General features: G+C 31.1%; 1 protein-coding gene and 1 pseudogene across 2 annotated transcripts; both read right to left on the bottom strand.

The window, feature by feature from the left end:
• The window catches only part of LOC131176803 (uncharacterized), a 167,102-nt pseudogene that overhangs the window by 58,243 nt on the left and 88,014 nt on the right, over positions 1-20,845 (bottom strand).
• On the bottom strand, positions 8,762-17,347 carry LOC110668591 (uncharacterized). Of its 2 annotated transcripts, XM_021829917.2 has the most exons (3): positions 16,092-17,340; positions 15,729-15,854; positions 8,762-9,049 (listed from the first exon to the last, which is right to left on the bottom strand). In XM_021829917.2, exons 1-2 carry the CDS (start codon positions 17,190-17,192, stop codon positions 15,756-15,758), a joined length of 1,200 nt encoding a protein of 399 aa, XP_021685609.2. In that variant the 5' UTR covers positions 17,193-17,340; the 3' UTR covers positions 8,762-9,049; positions 15,729-15,755. The 2 variants fall into 2 exon arrangements, with proteins under 2 accessions (XP_021685609.2, XP_021685610.2); XM_021829918.2 differs by lacking the exon at positions 8,762-9,049 and having other exon boundaries at positions 16,447-17,347.

The following is a 20,845-nucleotide window of genomic DNA, read 5'->3' as shown; positions in this document are numbered from 1 at the left end:
TTATTTATAAATTAAAATTTAATTATTTATAAAATTTTAAAATTTATATAAGTTTAAAAATTTTTAATCTTATTTATATTTAAATCCTCTTTAATTAAATCTTTTTATATAATTTAAAATAAAATTTTACAAAATATTAATTGTAGTTGTAAAATCAATTTTTTTTCCCAAAATCAATACTTCATTTGGAAAAAAAAAATTGACCCATTTTTTTTAATAATTAACTAAATACACAGAAATTCATTTTTTTTTGTAACATTTATATTTTATTAAAGCTTGTGTATTTCCAATTGAAATTCAAATGTTTAACTTTATTTTTTATGGTATTTTTCCTTTAAGATCATTTTTTAAATTGATTGATTATTGAATTTATAATTTAATTGTTATTAATAAATTATTTTTTCTGCTAATTTATAATATTAAATTATAATTCGTGTATATATATATATATATATATATATATATATATATATATATATATATATATATATATCTATTTTTGGAGGCATTTGAATTGCCAATAATGCCTTTCATCCTTTAAATTAATTACAATTATATCTTTATTATTTAAATTAATTTTTAATGTTTGCATAAATTTAAAATTTTAATTTTAGAGTTCATATAAATTTAAAATTCTTAATCTTAATTATAGTTAACTTCAATTAAATATAAAATTTTATAAGAAGTAATTAACTAAAATAAGAAATTAATAAGTGAAAAATAAAAATAACTGTAATAAACTAAAAAGAACATATTATTAATAAACTAATATTATAATATAATCTATCTAAGACTATAAATTATTAACCAAGTCCTACACCTCCTCATGTACATTTTAAACATTTGCAGAAAGAAGTCAAATTGCTCAAGCTAAATATAATGGTAAAATAATTTATGAGTGAAATTTTGATGGTCTATCTAAATATTACATTTTAAATATTTTACAAGAAATGGCTATGGCTTGTACTGCTTATAGAGCCAAAGAAAATTCTGATGTTAGAATAGCATATATTTTAGTTTTTAATTTCACTGGACCACCTAAAGGATGCTGAGATAGTTATATTACTCACAAAGATAGAAATAGTATTTTGAATGCTAAAAATATAGTTGTTAAATTAGAAAATGGGCAAAGTATATAAACTGTTGAGGAAGAAGATGTTGCGCCTACTTTATGATTTTGTATCACTCAAGCTTTTATAAAGAGAACCTAATAATTATCAACAAAGATTCTTAGAGATTCTATCTAATTTAAATTGTCCGAAATTATAAATTTTAGATGATATAATTTTTTTTTTAATTTAAATTGTCCAAAATTACAAATTTTAGACGATATAAAAATAGAATTGATTGTAATAAGTCATATTAAAAAATGTAATAATAGCAATGAAATGAAATTTTTTATGCATGTATACCAAGATAAGCTTTTAATGTTGATTTCACATGTGTTTTCTTTTATCTTTATTTCTTTATTTATCTTTATTATTTATCTACTAATCATCATGATAACACTTTTATATATTTTTTTTTCATTAGATTACTTTTTATGAATAATGATATATTTTTATTATATATATGTTAACCAATTTGTTTCTTCTGCTACTTCAACATTATTTATTTTTTTATATAACTTTCTATTACTTTTTATAGATGCCGTAATATTATTATAGCATTATAAATATTATACTTAATTATTTAAATTAAAATATTAATTTTAATATTATTTTAATTGATTATATAAATAAAAGATTTATTAATTTAAAAATTTTTTTGTTGAATCATATTTTATAAAAGTTATATGTTATTTTATTAACATGTAATACTAAATTAATTATAATATTAAATGTAATATAATAAAAAATATAATAATAAGTTTTAAAAATATAAATGGTTGAAGATATTTAAAAATTAAAGTAAAGTAATAATAAATGTAAGTTCTCACATATATTATGCGAAAACATAATTAGATTTTCTTGTATCCTTATGCTAAAAATCAACAATCTAATTAAGATTTACTAATAAATTAAAAAATTAAAAATATGTTCATGTGCATAAGAATATTAACAAATTATAATTAATTTAAATTTAAACTGAAGAGACCAAGCATATTGATATTGATTGTCATTTTGTCTATAAAAACCTCCAACAATAGATCATCTCAACACGGCACATCAAAATAGGAAAGCAATAAGGAGATATGTTTACAAAAGCTCTGTATGGAGCTTGGGTTGACTACTTATGTAACAAGTTTAGAATGATTAATATCTATGCTCCAACTTGAGAGGGGGTGTTATAGAAGTCAATCTGTATAGGATATCCTAATTAAAGAAGGATTCCTACCTAATGTAGAATTCCTAGTTAGTATAAGCGATATACATAAATATGTGTGTGTGTGATGGGGGGGGGGGGTGTGCAAACCTCTAATATAATCAATGAAAACACCTTTTCTCACAATTATAAATACATTAAATTACCTTATAATTCTTAATTTTTTATATATCTTATAGATAAAAACTACATAATTAAAAAACAGTTAAAAGGTATACTTTATGATATAAATGTACAACTACATTATATATAGCAACTAAGCTTTAATCTCAAGTATTATATAATATACTTAATTCTAAAATATATACGAACCTTACAATTAAAGGTTATATAATTTAAAAATAGCTAAAAGGTATGTTATATTTAATAACCAAACCAATTTTAAAGCTTAAATGCTAATTTAAGAATGACTTATATCTAAAAAATAGCAAAAAATTTTAAGAACAAAAAATGTACAGAACCAAACTGAAACTGAAGAACCGAGAATTGAACTGAATCAGAACCCAAACATCGATGAATCGAACTAAAATCATCCCAAAATTTCAATTAGATTCTAGTTCCAAGGTAGACCTCGAACTAAGACTAGAACATATTAATGTGTATTAAATGAATCAAAAAACAATTAATAGGTGCTGCCACCACCACTACTAATCTATCACCAATTATATAAATGGGTAGATTAGAGTTTGTTTGAGTGACATTAATATAGGCATTCACACAATTTTAAATGGAAAATGAATAGTTAGATCAGTTATTTACACCCTAACCTATAACTACCTAAGCCACTTCTATGGTACGCCACCTATCACCCCACCGCAGGCACCTCCACCCCCCCCCCCCCCCCCTTTTCTCTCCCCCTCCTCTTCTTTACTTCATGTACTACCCAACTGATACTCATCCCTTTTGTCATTATGAGTAGCAACTATTATGGCTATTACAACAAATAAAGAGCCATTTCATGGTAATTATAAATACCCAATTCCAAAACAAGAAATATCATGTCAGAAGGCTAAATTCTTATACACAGTGGCCAATAGATTATGTATTGGCCATAGTTTAGAAGCTTGCCTCCAACTAGGGCATTCGGTTAACTAAACCAAATTTTCAACTAATTGAATTGCTAACTGACTCTAAAATTATTAACCGAATCAAACCAAACCGAAATTGAGAGAAAAACCAAAATTAACTGAAACTGAAAATATTTGATTGATTATCGGTTATATAACCGAATTAATAAAAAAAAAATAAAATATACATTTTATATTATCAATTAATTAATTAAATATTAATAAAAATATTTACAATCCTTTTTTATTTATAAAAAGACAATAAATATGATTTAATATATAAGAAAATATTGCAAGTTAAATATATTACAAAATAATAAAAATAAAAATTATAAATTATATTATTAATAAAATTTTAATTAATACATTTATTAATATTGGGTTATTCCGATTAGTTCAATTACCAAATTAAAGGTAACCGAATCGATAATTTAAAATCGAAAGTTTTTATCATTATTAATCAAAATTTGAACCGAATCAAACTTACTTTCACCGAAATAACTGAATTTCATCGGTACAGTTCAATTATTCAATTATAATCGAATAATGCACTTCCCTACCTACAACATTAACAAATGCTATTATGCCCATAGAACCCCATTCAATGGCACTTTCAAGGTTTTGCTCACAAACTCCCTTTTTCGAAAGAAAACTAAGAAAGATAGAAATAGTATTTTGAATGCCAAAAATGTACTTGTTAAATTAGAAAATGGGCAAAGTATACAAACTGTTAAAGAAGAACATGCTGTGGCTACTTCATGATTTTGTATCGCTAAAGCTTTTATAATAAAACCTAATAATTATTAACAAAGATTCTTAGAGATTCTATCTAATTTAAATTGCCCAAAATTACAAATTTTAGATGATATAATTTTCTTTTAATTTAAATCGTCCAAAATTACAAATTTTAGACTATATAAAAATATTTTCTTTATTATTAATAGAATTGATTATAATCAGTCATATTAAAAAATGTAATAAAAGCAACGAAATGAAATTATTTATGGATGTATACCAAGATAAGCTTTTAATGTTGATTTTACATGTGTTTTCTTTTCTCTTTATTTCTTTATTTATCTTTATTATTTATCTACTAATATCATAGTGATAACACTTTTTTATATATATTTTTTATTTTTTCATTAGATTACTTTTATGAATAATGATATATTTTTATTATATATATGTTAACTAATTTGTTTCTTATGCTACTTCCACATTATAAAATCTCGTAATTTATTTTTTTATATAACTTTCTATTACTTTTTATATATGTTGTAATATTATTATAGCATTATAAATATTATACTTAATTATTTAAATTAAAATATTAATTTTAATATTATTTTAATTGATTATATAAATAAAAGATTTATTAATTTAAGGATTTTTTTTGTTGAATCATATTTTATAAAAGTTATATGTTATTTTATTAAAATGTAATATTAAATTAATTATAAAATTAAATGTAATATAATAAAAAATATAATAATAAGTTTTAAAAATATAAATGGATGAAGATATTTAAAAATTAAAGTAATAATAAATGTAAGTTCTCACATATATTATGCAAAAACATAATTAGATTTTCTTGTAGCCTTATGCTCAAAATCAATAATCTTATTAAGATTTACTAATAAATTAAAAAATAAAAAATATGTTCATGTGCATAAGGATATTAATAAATTATAATTAATTTAAATTTAAACTGAAGGGACCAAACATATTGTGATTGATTATCATTTTGTCCATAAAAACCTCCAACAAGAGATCATCTCAACACGGCACATCAAAATAGGAAAGCAATTAGAAGATATGTTCGGATCCGTTCCTTTAAACCAATATTATAATTTTTATTCTTTTGGGCTGGTTATGCATCTTGGGCCCGGTTATGCATCTTAGGCCTTGAGGCTTATGCATCTTGGGCTGAAAATTTATTTGGGCCATTTTACTATTCGGTTTTATCGGTTTTAACCGATAAAAAATCAAACCGAATCGAAAACTGAATATATTAAAATTTTCAAACCGAACTGAACCGAACCGATAAAATTAAAAAAATCTAACCGATTGAACCGAAATGATTTTATTCGGTTCGGTTTTTCGGTTCCAACTGAAAACTGCACAGCCCTACTATTATGCCCATAGAAACCCATTCAACGGCACTTTCAAGGTTTTGCTCACAAACTCCCTTTTTCAAAACAAAACTAAGAAAGATAGAAATAGTATTTGAATGCCAAAAATGTAGTTGTTTATTTAAAAAATGGGCAAAGTATACAAACTGTTGAAGAAGAAGACGTTGTATATTATATGATATACGTGTACCACTATATTATATATAACTAAGCCTTAATCCCAAATATTATATAATATGCATAATTCTAAAATATATGTGAATCATATAGTTAAAGATTATAAATTTAAAAATAGCTAAAAGGTATGTTATATAATATATAGTGTGTTAATAACCAAACCAATCTTAGAGTTTAAGTGCCTGTTTGGTATTGCATTTGAAGGACCGAAATCGCTTTTCTGAATAAAAGCACCATTTTAGATACTGTTGAAAAAAATAATTTAGAAAAAGTTATTTTATTATTTTAATATTCTTATAATTAAAACTGATCAGGTTTGATTTTAAATTATTTTTAATACTCTCAAATTAGTATATTTAAAAAAGAGATTTTCTCAATAGTGGTTCCAATAGCAATACCAATTATGCCCTAAATGCTAATTCATGTTTGACTTCTTATATAAAAAAAAAAAAAAAAAAAAAAAACATAAAATTTTTTTAAGAATCGAAACTGTACAAAATAGATCTGGGACTGAAGAATCGATAACTAAATTGAATTGAAACCGAAATATTAATGAATTGAACCGAAAAATAATATTGAATTTTAGTTTGGCTCCAGTTGCAAAACAGTACACCCCTACAAATGAGTATTAAATTAAATGAATAAAAACAAACCAATCAATAGGTGCTACCACTACCACTACTAATCTATAACCAAATGCATAAATGGATAGACTGGAGTTTGTTTGGGTTACATTGATATGGGTATCCACACAATTTTAAATGGAAAATAAAAAGTTAGACAATTTACACTCCAACCTATAACTACCTAAGCCACCCATATACCACTTTTATGGTACGCCACCTAACACAGAACAAACCACTGCCGCCCCCCCCCCCCCCCCCTCCCCTCTCTCTTCCTTTCCTCTACTACCCAACCATTGCACATCCCTTTTGTCATTGCGAGTAAAAACTATTATAGCTATTACAACAAAGATAAAGTCATTTCATTGGGATAAATTTCAACAACTGTCCTTGAACTTATATCGTTATAACACTACAGTCCTTTAACTCTAAAATGTAACATAAAACCCCCTAAAGTTTCAAATTTTATACAGTAAAATCTCTCTTACTTCTAATTACTGATTTTTCAGTTAGAAACTGATGTGAATAGCTCCCGCATGGTACTTAGTCAACATTTCTCTCCTCTCTTATGCAAAGTGTAAAATTATTCTCTTTATGCATGAAAAATTATTTTGTCTATAAAGAGAAAAAAGATTTAATTTACATATAGCTTGAGAGAGAAAAGAGAAATACTGATTAAACTCCATGCTAGAACTGTCCAGGTCAGCGTCTAACTGAAAACTTAGTAATTGGATATTAGAGGGATTTTACTGTGCAAAATTTGAAAGTTGATGGAGTTTTATGTTACATTTTTAAGTTGAAAAACTGTAATGTTACAACTAGATAAATTCAGGGATAGTTGTTAAAATTTATCCCATTTCATTGCGATTACAAATACCCAATCCCAAACACAAGAAATATTATATCAGAAGGCAAAAATTTTGATACACAATGGCCAAAAGATTATGGATTGACCATAGTTTAGACAGCTTGCTTACAAAGCTAGTGCTACTACTAGACCCATAGAACCCCATTCAATAGCACTTTCAAGGTTTTTCTCACAAACACCCTTATTCTAAACAGAACTTTGAGAAATAGCAAGGGAAAGCAAATGTTCCATACAAACAGCATTTTATGAGCTTAAAGGTTGTGGACATAGCTTAATAAGCTACTAAACTTACTGTAGGCCTGCAATTAGCTGTCTCTTGAATTTTACGAACTTCTCCCGCACTTCACATACAAATATATATATATCCACAAATCTCATTGCCAATCAGAGAGGGAAGGGCAGAAACATAAACAAAGAGGTCTTATTTGTCTCACATGACATTTATCAAACAAAGATAGTTGAAAACCAGGGGAGTGGTGATGCCATACACAGTAAGGTAGTAGATATTCCCAGTTATCTTCCTTTCATTCTTTCTTTTGTCCCCTAATTTCCCATCCCTTATTGTAGACTCTATAACCTATTTTGTTTACAATGGATTTTTCTAGTACAGTGATGATTGCAAACTGATATAAATGCATAGTGCAAACTGATACACACAAACATACACAAAGGCATACCTTTTCACACTTGACATTCATTCCTTAACATCAAAATAAGACACCCAATATTCACCAGTCAATTCTCAAAGCTTAAATTCATTCCATAAGCTATATATTGCATGTCTAATGAAATATAAATGTAAATCTAACAATAATCCCAACACAATGTGCACACTAAAAAAGTCATTAAAAGAGGACAAATTAGATTCAAAGAGAAAAAGCCAAAAGGGTCAAGTAAATTACGAATTGCATGAGATAAAGATTTCAAGACAGTAGTGTGTGAAGCAAACGGACCAAATGTAATGACAGGATATGAGACTGAAACAATGAATTGAACAGTTAATTCCTTCTTAAAATCAATCTGCTTTGGCGATAAATTAGGTAAAGATATAAGAGTGAGCTTAAAGATTTTTAAACAGTTTTGCCAACTCTTTACCTCACAACATTGTGTGGTGTCATCAAGAACTCCACCATTTGGAAGAATAGCCAGCACCCCAGGATGTGATTGATACAAGGGTATAGTTTCAGAACCATAACCATATGAATCTGTGTTCCACGTGAAAACCTACATTTTTAAAATGAAACTGCTTATATTTGGACGTGAATCATGCCATAAACTTCCTAATTTGGTTTGGATATGAAAGACTTTTTTTAATGAATACAAAAGGGATTTGTAAGGCGAATGTATGGCGCTGGGAATCTCTAAATACGTTGCCCTGACTACAACCCAAAATTACTTTGCCAGTGCTATCTTAATTTACGATCAAGAGATGAAACTTTTTCTTGATTGCCTAATTTAGAATCACTAGGTGCCATCAATGGAACTCAGGCAACAATTCAAACTAACGTCTTATTAGATTGTAGATAGGGAATAAACATCATTGAAAATGTTAGTCCAACTGCTGTGAAATGCCAAGAAAATAAAAATAAAAATAAATTAATCCAAGTCCAAGAAATTTCAAACTAAAACCATTTCCATGGTTGGAACAACTACAAGAGTCCTACAAAGCAACAACTAAAACACAAAGCCAGCTTCAAAACAAAATATTAAAGAAAGACTCCATCAGATATACATGAATTTGCATGTATGTCAATATGTGGAATGAAGTTGCATGTGCTACAGCCTCTGCCACAAAATAGTAGATCTATTTCTAACCAATTGTTGCTTCAATCTCCATTTGGTCACCACCAAAATTCCCTGCAAAGTTTATTTCACAATTGTGTTAAATTAAACGAAATTAAAACAAACGAAATGCTATAAACATAATCACTTTCTAACAGTAAATTGCATAATACAGTTTAATGCAACGACAATCATATAAAATAAAATCACCATGTCCTTCCATGTTATATAGAAAAAAAAAAAGATTTAAAAGATTCCCATTAATAAAAAGAGGGGAAAAAAATGAAAATGCAAGGAGTAAATAAATTCTCTCCCTGGGTGTTTATAGCCACAACATCAAAATTTACACAACTGAATAATCATGCCTCTTGAATACCATGCAATGAGTAGAAGATAACACAGATCTTAAAATCTTTATCTTCCAAATTCATTAGCCTATTCATTTCCAATTCAGGCACTACTCTTGTACATCAATCTTTACACAAGCAAACACTTCAGGTTTTCAAAACAAGTAGTTCAATTATTCACCATATGAAAAAAAACAACAAAGCAAGTCTCCTCAAAGGCAGAAACACTGCAGTGTATTCAAATAGAAGCTTGTTTGGATTGTGGAACCACAAGAATACCATATTATATCAAATCACTAGAATAAGTGCTTGCAAATTAATGACAGTTTCCTAATGACTTTATTTATGCTTATGATTATGGATGCATTAAACTACAAACCGTGTTAGGAAATTTCCAGTTAGAAAATGGGACCAAAGTCAGAACAAGTATCATCATCATCTCTCACCCTATCGAAACCAATGACAGGTTCACTCATTTCATGAAGAACAGTAGCTATATGACTAAATGCATCAGCTGCTTATTCTCGCCAAAACAATGCTTAAGAGCTGTTAGGGAAAGTCAACTATATATTCCTAATTATTATGTATTCCTTGTATAGCCAAGTGTATAGGCATATTTTTGTCTTTGCGAATTTTAGTTCTCTGATTTGAAATCTCTCAAGAGTCCTATGTCTTCGAACTCTATCTGTGTGTACCAAACCCAATGTGAAATGAGGTCCCCCATATAAGATGATCTTTTGTTCTCACGTCCTACCCTAGAAGCACCGCTGGCCATCAACTGGCCTTCCCCTAGAATTCAGTGCCTGGAAGAACATATGGCCTTCCCGTGCCCTTTTTGTTCCATTGACCTCGCCCCACAATTCGACACGTGAGGCTGTTTTCGGCGATCGTTTTCGCTCCGGCTTCCCCCTACTTCGTCGACTTGAAGAGGGGACGCCACCCTAGTGTGCTACTGCCCCATTTGGTGACTTCTTGAAAGTGCTCCTGCTCATCCTTTGTGACTACAGGTTTTGTTTCATACTATTTTTGGTGCTGCTCTCTCTAGCTTGTGCATTTTCTGCTTGATTCGATTACTGATTCTTGGGTTTCTATTTGTGGCACTGGGTTTGTGTTTCTTGGTAGCCTGGTGAAGAATTAAGTGATGCTTTAGTTAGCCTGTGGTAGTCTCATATAGAATGACAGAAAGTTAATCTATCATAGCGGATGTGATTTCTGTGATGAAGAAAATCACAGAACAAACTTACTGGAGCAAATTGTGTAAAACAGTCTGTGTGTATCTTCGAAGTATTAATAAAGATGACCATCTCGCTAGTGATCAGTTACATACTATAGGGGAAGAAAGAGGAATAATGATAAGTAGTGTTAGTCTTGGGTAGTTAAGGAATTGGAGGGAAAGATACTTTACTAGCAACAGAATCTGTTGTAGGCCATTATGCCACTCTGTTATGATGCAGTTACACTGCTCTTGTATGAAGGAGAGAACTTCTGTAATAAGGCATTCCAAGAATCAATAACAGAATACATTTCTCTCTTACTCTTCTATTCTCTTCTCATCTCATCTTTTCTTCTCTGCTTTGAGTTCCAATCTCTATCTATAGATTGTATCAGATCTGGTCCATAACAATTTGATATCAGAGCTAAGTTGCGTGAGGGATTAGCTTTCTTTTTAGATTCGAAACACCGTGAAGGTGACTAGATCTGGAGCAGTTACTCAGGAATCAAGGATCTCTAATTTAGGGGAAGTTATTAAGCCTTTGCAAGAGGAAACCAGAAGGAATAAGAAGGAATTGAAAGAAGAAATTAAGCAAAGTGTGCAACAAGGAGTTCAAAGAGGTAAAATTGATACCAGAAATGTTCTTCTGGAAGAATTGTGATCCAAAATTGGGGGAAATCTACTTGAAAAAAGCAGAGGAATGCATCAGGGTGACAATAAGGAAGCTGGTGCCTCTGTTGCTACTATTGGGGGAAGGGGAATTATTCCCACATCAAAGGAGAATAATAATGTAACTCAGAAAGGTGATAACAATAGCTCTGGATCTGCAATGGATGCAAAAGGTATGTCCAAGATTTTACCAAAAGTTAAATTGATTGCTTTTAATGGCAAAAAACCTAGGGCTTGGCTAAGGAAATGTACTAAGTATTTTGAGATGTATGGCGTTCCTGAGGAAGGGAATAGCAAGTTTATTCTTGATAGAAAGAGTTGATGCATATCATAATTGGGGTAAGGGTGATGGAGATCATTCTTAGAGAAGATTTTGAGAAGGAATTGTGTTGCACGTGTGGGGATGAAGGATTAGGAGATGTAGTTGAAGAATTTATGAGATTAAGGCAAGAAAGCGCTCTTGAAGAGTATCAAGATAGATTTGAAGATTGAGAATCAGGTTGGAAAGAGTTATGCCTAACCTAGGGGAAGCTTCCTTTTTTTTTTTTTTTTTGGTCAAGCATTATTAGTGGATCAAGGAATGACATTAGACCCATGGTTAAAATGATGAAACCAGTTAATCTTTCTCAAGCTATTGAGGTTGCAAGATTGCAAGAACAACTCATAAATTCTACCAAGAAACCCACTCCTTACTCTAGACTCTACCAAGCTAATGTCAGATCTAACACTTTCTCACCTTCAGCACCTCTCACCTATAAATTTAATCAACCTTGTCAAAGTTATCCCTATGCTCCCAAACCTCCAAAGATAGACCAGAGTTTCAAGAAGGATGGGAAGGAGATAATATTGCAGGGAGTTAGTGATATGGGGTTTCAATCCAAGCTACTGAATTGTTTGAGTTATCAGCAGCTCTTACAAAAGCAAGGGAAGGATTTTCAAACTCCTTTATTCTGTGTGGAACTATCTCGATCACCTTCAACTGCATTCAAATTACTACAGTAGGTAATGTTGTTTCAAATACTCCTGATACTAATTCAGTTGAATTAAAGAATCTATTAAATAAGTATCAGTGTATTTTTGAAGATCCAAAGACCTTACCACCAATTAGAAGTCACAGTCATTCTATTCCCTTTGTACCAACAGCAGAACCTGTGAATATTAGGCCCTATAGGTACCCTCATTTTCAGAAAGCAGAAATAGAGAAATTGGCGGATGAAATGTTACAAAATGAGGACATACAACCCAACACCAGTCCTTATTCTTCTCCAAGACTTCTTGTATGAAAAAGGATGGTTCTTGGAGGTTTTGCTTTGACTATAGAAAGTTAAAGGACCTCACTATTAAAGACAAGTTCCCAATTCTAATAATTGATGATCCTTTAAATGAGCTTCATGGTGCTTTAATCTTTTCTAAGATTGATTTAAAGGCAGGTTACCACCAAATCAGGATGAGTCCACCTGATATTCATAAAACAACCTTTAGGACCCATCATGGGCATTATGAATTTACTGTTATGCCCTTTGGGCTAACAAATGCCCCTGCCACTTTTCAGGCTCTTATGAATCACATATTTCAACCCTATTTGAGGAAGTTTGTGTCAGTATTCTTTGATGATATCCTCATATATAGCTCATCACGGGAACAACATTTGCAAAACTTGGAATTAGTGTTTGAAGTGTTGAAACAACAACGGCTGTATGCCAAACTCAGTAAGTGTCCATTTAGCAAAACTGAGATAGATTATTTGGGCCTTAATATATCTGGAAAGGGAGTTGCCACAGACCCTGCCAAGATTCAAGCTGTTACGTATTGGCCAACCCCTAAATCAGTGAAAGAATTGAGAAGGTATTATGGAAAATTTGTCCACAATTATGGTATAATCAGTAAACCTCTTACTGATATGTTAAAAAAGGATGCTTTCCAATGGACTGATGCAGCTCAATATGCATTTGATAATCTTAGAACAATCATGTTTCAAGCACCAGTATTAGCACTTCCTGATTTCTCTAAGCCATTTACTTTTGAAATAGATGCTAGTGGTTCTAGGATGGAGGCAGTCTTGCAACAGAAAGGGCATCCCATTGCATATTTCTCTAAGGCATTTGGTCCCAAAACAAAGGCCTTGTTAGTCTGTGAGAGAGAGTTGTTGGCCATTACTTTTGTTGTCTCCAAGTATAGATATTACTTGGAGCAAGGTCCATTTTTTATTAAGACTGACCATGAGAGTATTAAGCACTTGATGGAGCAAATATTGCATACCAACTCGCAATGAAGGGGTGTTTCTAAATTATTAGGGTTGCAATACAAGATTTTGTGTAGAAAGGGTGTAGATAACAAAGTTGCTGATGCGTTGTCTAGAAAACCTGCAGTAGCAGATGCTGAATTACACTCTTCATGCCTCCTTGCACTCTACTTGGATGACTCAATTGTCTCACAATTATGATGGGGATCCTAAAGCAGCAGAATTAATATCTCATCTTTCAATAGATAAGCAGGCTCATCCTGGGTACTCTTATAAGGATAGCCTCTTGCTTTATAAGGATAAGCTGTATGTAGGGAGTAATAGGAATTTAAAAGAGCATCTACTGGCTCTTTATCATAAATCTCACTTTGGTGGACACTCCGAAATTAATGCCACTTTTGTACAGTTAAATAATAATCTGCAGCAAAGAGGTATGTCAAGTTGTTGGAACTGGATTATAAAATGCTATACAGGAAGGGTATTAAAAATAAGGTGGCAGATGCTTTATCCAGGAGGTCTATTGATGTGGGTACCCACTTTTATTCTATGTATTCAGTGGTAATTCTTACTTGGATGCAAAAGTTGATTGCTATTTATGGGAGAGCCTCTGATTTAATTAAGAGGCTGTCATTGGATAAGGATGCTGTTTCTGGGTGTTAGGTGAAAAATGGGATTCTGTGTTACAGAGACAAAATGCATGTGGGAGTTAAAACCAATTTAAGGCATGGTCCATTTAAAGCCCACAAATTAGAGGTCTTGGTTGCCTATGGCAAAATGGTGGTACTATTCATCTTCTCACAATGCTATTCAAATGACTCCATTTGATGCATCGTATGGGTATGCTCCTTCCACATTTCATGAAGATTCTTCAGTTGATTCATTAGTAGGAGCTGTAAGGAAGTTATTAAAAGAGAGGCAGCAGCTTAAGCATCTATTGAAAGAGAATTGACAAGTGGCCTAGAACAGAATGACACAGCAGGCTGACAAAAGGAGGACTGATAGGGAGTTTGGTGTTGGGGATTGGGTTTATTTGAAGCTCCAGCTATACAGGCAAACTCAAATTGATGTAAGACAAGTCCTTGAGCTGCCTGCCAAGTTTTATGGGCCATACAGAAATTTGGCAAGAGTTGGGAAGGTGACTTATCACCTGGATTTGCCTCCAACATCTGCTATTCATCCTGTTTTTTCATGCGTCTATGCATGAGAAGAAGGTGGGAGATGGTGTTTTTGTTGCTACCGATTGGCCTATTATGGAAGATGATCACATTCAAGTGGCTCCTGAGCAGGTATTGTGGACGAGTTGTCATGAGAGGGGACCAGCATGTGGAACAAGGGCTTATAAAATGGCTTAATCTGTCGGCAAAAGATGCCACCTGGGAGGATAGTGCTTTACTGAAGGCCAGTTCCCTGAAGTTCCACTTTCTTGGGAACAAGAAAATACTAGAGGAGGGGGTATTGTTACATATTATAGGAGGAAATATAAGAATAAGATGTGATTAGGAATTCTAGAAGAGTTGAGGAGTTAGTAATTAGCAGGAAGCGTAACTAATTCTGTTGTGTTAACTAGAATAGTCAGCTGAAGTATTTACAAGACAGTTATTGTTTATAAATACTTCAACTGTCACCTTGTTGTAATTCATTCCAGGAATTAGCAAGAATACAGTCTCTCCCTTCTATTCTCTCTGCTTTCTATTCTTACCTCTATTCCCCTCTAACATTGAGCTTCTGGTGTTGCAAGAACTACAGCAGGTAGCCCCTGAAAAAGCATTGCAGTCAAGCGTTATCACCAGGAACAGCCTACCAGTCTCAAAAGTTCTCATCAAATAGCTTCACTATTCAGCAACATGGGAGGATGCCTCTTTCATCATGTCCAAATTTCCAAATTTTGCACCCTTCTTGGGGCAAGAAGGTGCTAAAGATTGTTACATATGTGAGGAAAAAGTACAGAAGGAAGAAGTCTAGAGAATAGTTAAGAGGATGAACTGTTATAGAGGTAGTTAAGAGGAGTCATCTAGACAAGAACAGCTGTAACTACTTCAGTTAGAATGACTGAAGCTAGCTGACGCTGTATAAATAAGTAGAAAGAACACTTGAAATGATAACTGAAGTTCTCATCTCTCTAATTCTTTCTTCTCTCTATCTCTGCTATTAACTCTCTCTAAATTCTCTATTTCTTTTCTTCCTAATTCTTTTCTTTCCCAGTTACCTATAACTGCCTCATTAGGGATTCAAACCCTAACAAAGGGGAAGGCAAGAAGGAAACAAACAATAATCTAATCTTACTTTGTCAGTTATCTTCTTGTTTCCTCTTCATGCTCTCATGCTTCCAGTTATCTTCTTGTTTCTCTTCATGTTCTCATGCTTCCAGCTATCTTCTTGTTTCCTCTTCATGCTCTCATGCTTCTCTCCCTGCACAACCATTATCAAATTCCAACAAAAGCCAAAAAAAAAATACTACACAAATAAAAAAGAAGCACTGAAGATGCAACAGATGAAATTTCCTCATACAAGCTAAAACCAAAATGATCCCATCAGAAAAGAATTACAGCACGGTTAAGCCATTTCAGCACAGTAACAAGTTGGATGGTTCTGAACAAGCAAAGATGTATCATTTACAGTAACAAAAACACAAAATTAAAAGCTTACTGGGCTAAGGATATGGCAGTTCATGATACCACCCTTATTAATGAATGAAGTTTTGATATCAAAACTGGCAGAATAAACAATTTTTGGATTAAATTCGGATGCACTGCAGTTGGTTTCCTCGAAGACAAACAATTTAAGAGTGCGGGGGTAATCATCTTCAATAGTAACATGATATCCAAAAGGATGAGGAGTCCCAGTGTGCAGATAACAGAAACGCTGATTCCCCAAGTGCAAAATAAAACTGCTACAATCCAAGTCATAAAAAGAGTCAACTTCTCCCCTCATTGATATAGTCTTGATTGGGAGGCTGCTGAACATTCTTGGATTTTGGTCTATATTAGACAAGGGCCCTGACCTTAAGATACGGTTGTGGAGAAGTCCATGCAAACCATAAAGGTATTTGTCGCTGCTATCTTCCCCAACTGCAGTAAAAGTGAGAAAATCGTCAGCATTAATCTTCTCTTTCTCCAACTTCGTCGAGGATGTCCATTCTAAGGTGTCCAGATTGAAGACTGAAAGTACCCTGAAATGGTCTGCATCACGGCCAACAAAGAAAATAAACCTTCCGCCAACAAAGGAGAAGTGCCACCAGGTCGGAATATCTATTGGCGGATCATCAAGAACCATCCATTTATCGCTCTCAGGATCAAAGCATTCAAAGAATCTGACAGAATCATCGACGGGCATCCCTTTCTCGTTATAACAAGGTAGAGTGATGTCAGCAGGAATGCTGCCACTAAGAACAAAAATCTTACCATCAGCCACAACTGCACATGGATTACTTTTTCCGGTGTTCATAGACACACCCCTTTTCATCGAACCTTTGCCGTCAATAGGGTCAAAGATATACACATCTTTTGGGAACCATTGATCAAAAGGAGCCCTGGGATCCTCCAAGTCGTGTTCCCCACCAAGAAAGTAGAATTCAGACCCCAACTGGACGGAGCACATTCCTCTGGGGTATTCTCGTTCCGGAAATTCAAGAATCGCAGAGAGATGATGAGGTTCCGCTGTTTCATCTTTTGGGATCTTGATTTCATACATAGAGAGAACCATTTCTCCACATCTATGACGCAACAACATGTAAATCGTTGTACTCATTTCCTCGGCGAATTCGGTTTCGATAAAGGAAGGATAGGTTTGGAGCTAATCCTCAATTCGAAGTGTCTGAAGAATTTTCAGACGGAGGGCATAGGCTCACAATTTGGGCATCGAGATGGAGGAGGAGAACATTGGGTAAAAATACCGTAAAAATGAAATATGTAATTTAAAATTAATTATAATAATAAATAATTAAATTTAGTTGATTAATAAAAATAAAAATTAATTTTAAAATAAGTAGAATTTTCTTTATATTATTAATGATATTAAAAAAATTAAAAAACATTTAAATAAACTTAATTAGTTGGATTTGAAATCTCTATTTTGATTAATTCAAAAATAATTTAATAATTATTTTTATTTTAAAAATTTTAAACTCAATTGATTAGATTGATTTTTTACTTAAATTTAAATTTTATTTTATTTTATTTAAAAATTTTTAATATGTCTATATTTAAATTTTATTTAATTAAATTTTTTAATATAATTTAAAATAAAATTTTATAAAATAATAATTATAGTTGTACGATCAATTTTTTCATTTAAAAAAATTGATCCATTTTTTTTAATAATTAACTAAGTACACAGAAATTCACTTTTTTTTTTTTGTAACATTTATATTTTATAAAAGCTTGTGTATTTTAACTTCATTTTTTATGATATTTTTCCTTTAAGACCATTTTTTAAAATTGATTAATTATTAAATTTATAATTTAATTTTTATTAATAAATTATTCTTTTAGTTAATTTATAATATTAAATTATGATTTATACATCTATTTTTGGAGAAATTGGGATTGCCAATAATGCTCTTTATCCTTTAAATTAATTATAATTATATTTTTATTATTTAAATTAATTTTTAAAATATATATAAATTTAAAATTTTAATTTTAGAGTATATATAAATTTAAAATTTTTAATCCTAATTATACTTAATTTTAATTAAATATAAAATTTTATAAGAAGTAATTAACTCAAATAAAAAAAAATAACCCGTGAAAAATAAAAATAATAGTAAAAAACTACAAGGATTGCATTATTAATAAACTAATATTATAATATAATTTATTTAAGACTGAAAATTATTATTCAAGACCCATTTCTTCTGATATACAATTTGAAGAAAAAAGTTAAATTACTCAAGTTAAATATGATGGTGAAAATATTTATGAGTAGAATTTAGATGGTCTATCAGAGTATCAAACTTTAAATATTATACAAGTGGCTATGGCTTGTACTGCTTATAGAGTCAAAGGAAATTCTTTTGTAAAAATAGCAAAAATTAATTTATTTTTATGCATCTATGTATTTAAATATTTTGTTTTTAATAGAAAAATGTTAATATATTATTAAGATTATGTGTAAAATTTATATTTATAATTTATTTTTTAATAAATAAATTTATATTATATAATGATAAACTAAAACAAAAAAAAAAAGAAATAAATCCATTAATATACCCCCTGTCTTCAATTTTCCATGGAGCGGAGATACGAGGAGCAATCCTTACTTCTAACATTTTAAATCAATTTACGGGCATTTCCATAATTTTGTTTTCATATTATGCATTTTTTTATATTATATTTCATATAAAGGCCTTAAAGGATTGTGTGATACCCCTTACCCGTCTACAGTGTAGCCGAGCAAGATATGCCACACAATGTACCAGAATACCATATTTTATTTCAAATAATTTTATCCTTCCTAATTTATTTTTTTCATAGTTATGAAGTATAATTTGCGAAATATAATTCATTTTAGTCATTTATTGAAATCATAAATTATTTGAGGTTCCGCAAGTTTTATAGAAAATCTGGCAGAGTACCGGCTAAAAATGGAGAAAACAGTTCTTCGGAACCTGTGAAAAACACTTCATAAATTTTCAATCAATCAATCCCAAACTCCATTTCATCAACAAAATCTAAATATTTTTCAACAACATTTTCATTTCTTAATCATTCAGTTCATATGATATTTATGTAAAAGTCATAAATAAATATTCACTTTTTCATTCAAAAGCATAATTTTCACTATTTACATCAATACTAAAATACATTACATAAGTCTTAATTACACATGAGAAAATAAAAGTTAATTACAAAATACCCAAAATGAAACCTAGTGTCCTACCAATGCACTGATGTCGGTGAGGTGACACGGACACTATGCAGAGCTGCAGAAGGTCTCACCCAATCTGTGGTTTACTAGGCTCTCGGTCGGTCTCTCCAGAACTTACGCATGGCAAAAGCAACGCGCTAAGCAATAATGCTTAATGGTGCCAATAATAAAATTAAAAAAAAAACAGAAAAATAAATATGCAGTGCATATTCTGATGGCTTACGAAGATAATTTTTCTATAATTATTTGTAGTCTTATTTATTATGTACTTGTTATATTTATAATTTTATTAAATTTATCCACTTTCATTTTTGGTTGCCCAAGTAACCTATACTGGATGACTGGATTGGATAAATGGGTAAACTAGCACTGGGTATCAAGTACCTCGGGCTGTCACACCATCGGTCACATATGTGTCTCCCGATGTGCAATAGAATAGCTAATAAGTTGTAATAACATTAGGCACAAGGCCAAGTCTCAACACAATGTCAGAATGGCTAAAAGCCATGAAATCACAGAAAGGCATAATGCCATGTGTAGTACTGCTAACTGAACCCTATTGGCATGTCAACTTATCCAAACCAATCTTACTAGGTGTACTAGGGCATGTTACACTTTTAGATTGTACAATTTTTGAAATTTAAGTTTAGGTGTTACTATTCATTTTATTAGTCAACTAAAATATTGACTTTTGCATAGACAATAGATACATTGGTTCTAATACTCCCAACATACCACATTTTGCATTCTAAAATTGTTGGTTTTGGTTGCCAATATCATTTCTAAGCTTAGTGTTAGTTATTCAAAATTTTCAGATTTCAAGCCTCATATTTACTGTTCCATTGGTCATTTGTACAGTAGGAATTTGGTAAAACTGTCTTCATGAAAGTTGTTTCTTTTTTTGTCTAGTTACATTTCTTTTTTTGAATCACTCCATTTAGAGTTTTGTAGCTCAAGTTATGGCCTAAACACCATAACTGGCCGGATTGGACAGAATCCAAAATTCTGGGCAAAACTGGTTCTGCCAGATTTGATAACCTAAGTTTAGTTGGCAATTTGACTAGGTTATGGTCAGAATTTGGATTTGTATTCTTCATAAAAGTTATAAGTATATGTCTCAGCTTTCTGCTGGTAAAATATCAGGTCAATTGGACCTTTCTACACTGAGTTATGACCAAATGAATAAACACTGTTCATTTGATCATTTTGCCCAGGCAGAATGCAAGTCACCCGGATTAGGGTAATTTTTAGGTCAACTTGGTTTGGTTTTCTAGGCAGGGTTTCTTCACCAAAGTTGTGCCATTATGTGTCTAGTTTCATATTCAATTGGCCTTGCACCAATTGAACCTATACAACTCCATTTATGGCTGCTCAAACCTGCTAGACTCACAACCAGTCCTGCAGGTCATCAAGGGTAGCATGCCTAAGGTCAACTTAGTTATCCTTACTCACTTCAATTCCTCCTCACACACATTCAAATGGTCACTAATTGACCATTACAACATCATTTTGTGTCCAATTATATCTACTCA

The sequence above is a fragment of the Hevea brasiliensis genome, unplaced genomic scaffold (assembly GCF_030052815.1).
Source record: "Hevea brasiliensis isolate MT/VB/25A 57/8 unplaced genomic scaffold, ASM3005281v1 Scaf25, whole genome shotgun sequence".
Classification (NCBI taxonomy): domain Eukaryota; kingdom Viridiplantae; phylum Streptophyta; class Magnoliopsida; order Malpighiales; family Euphorbiaceae; genus Hevea; species Hevea brasiliensis.
This window is presented reverse-complemented; position numbering and strand designations above follow the sequence as displayed.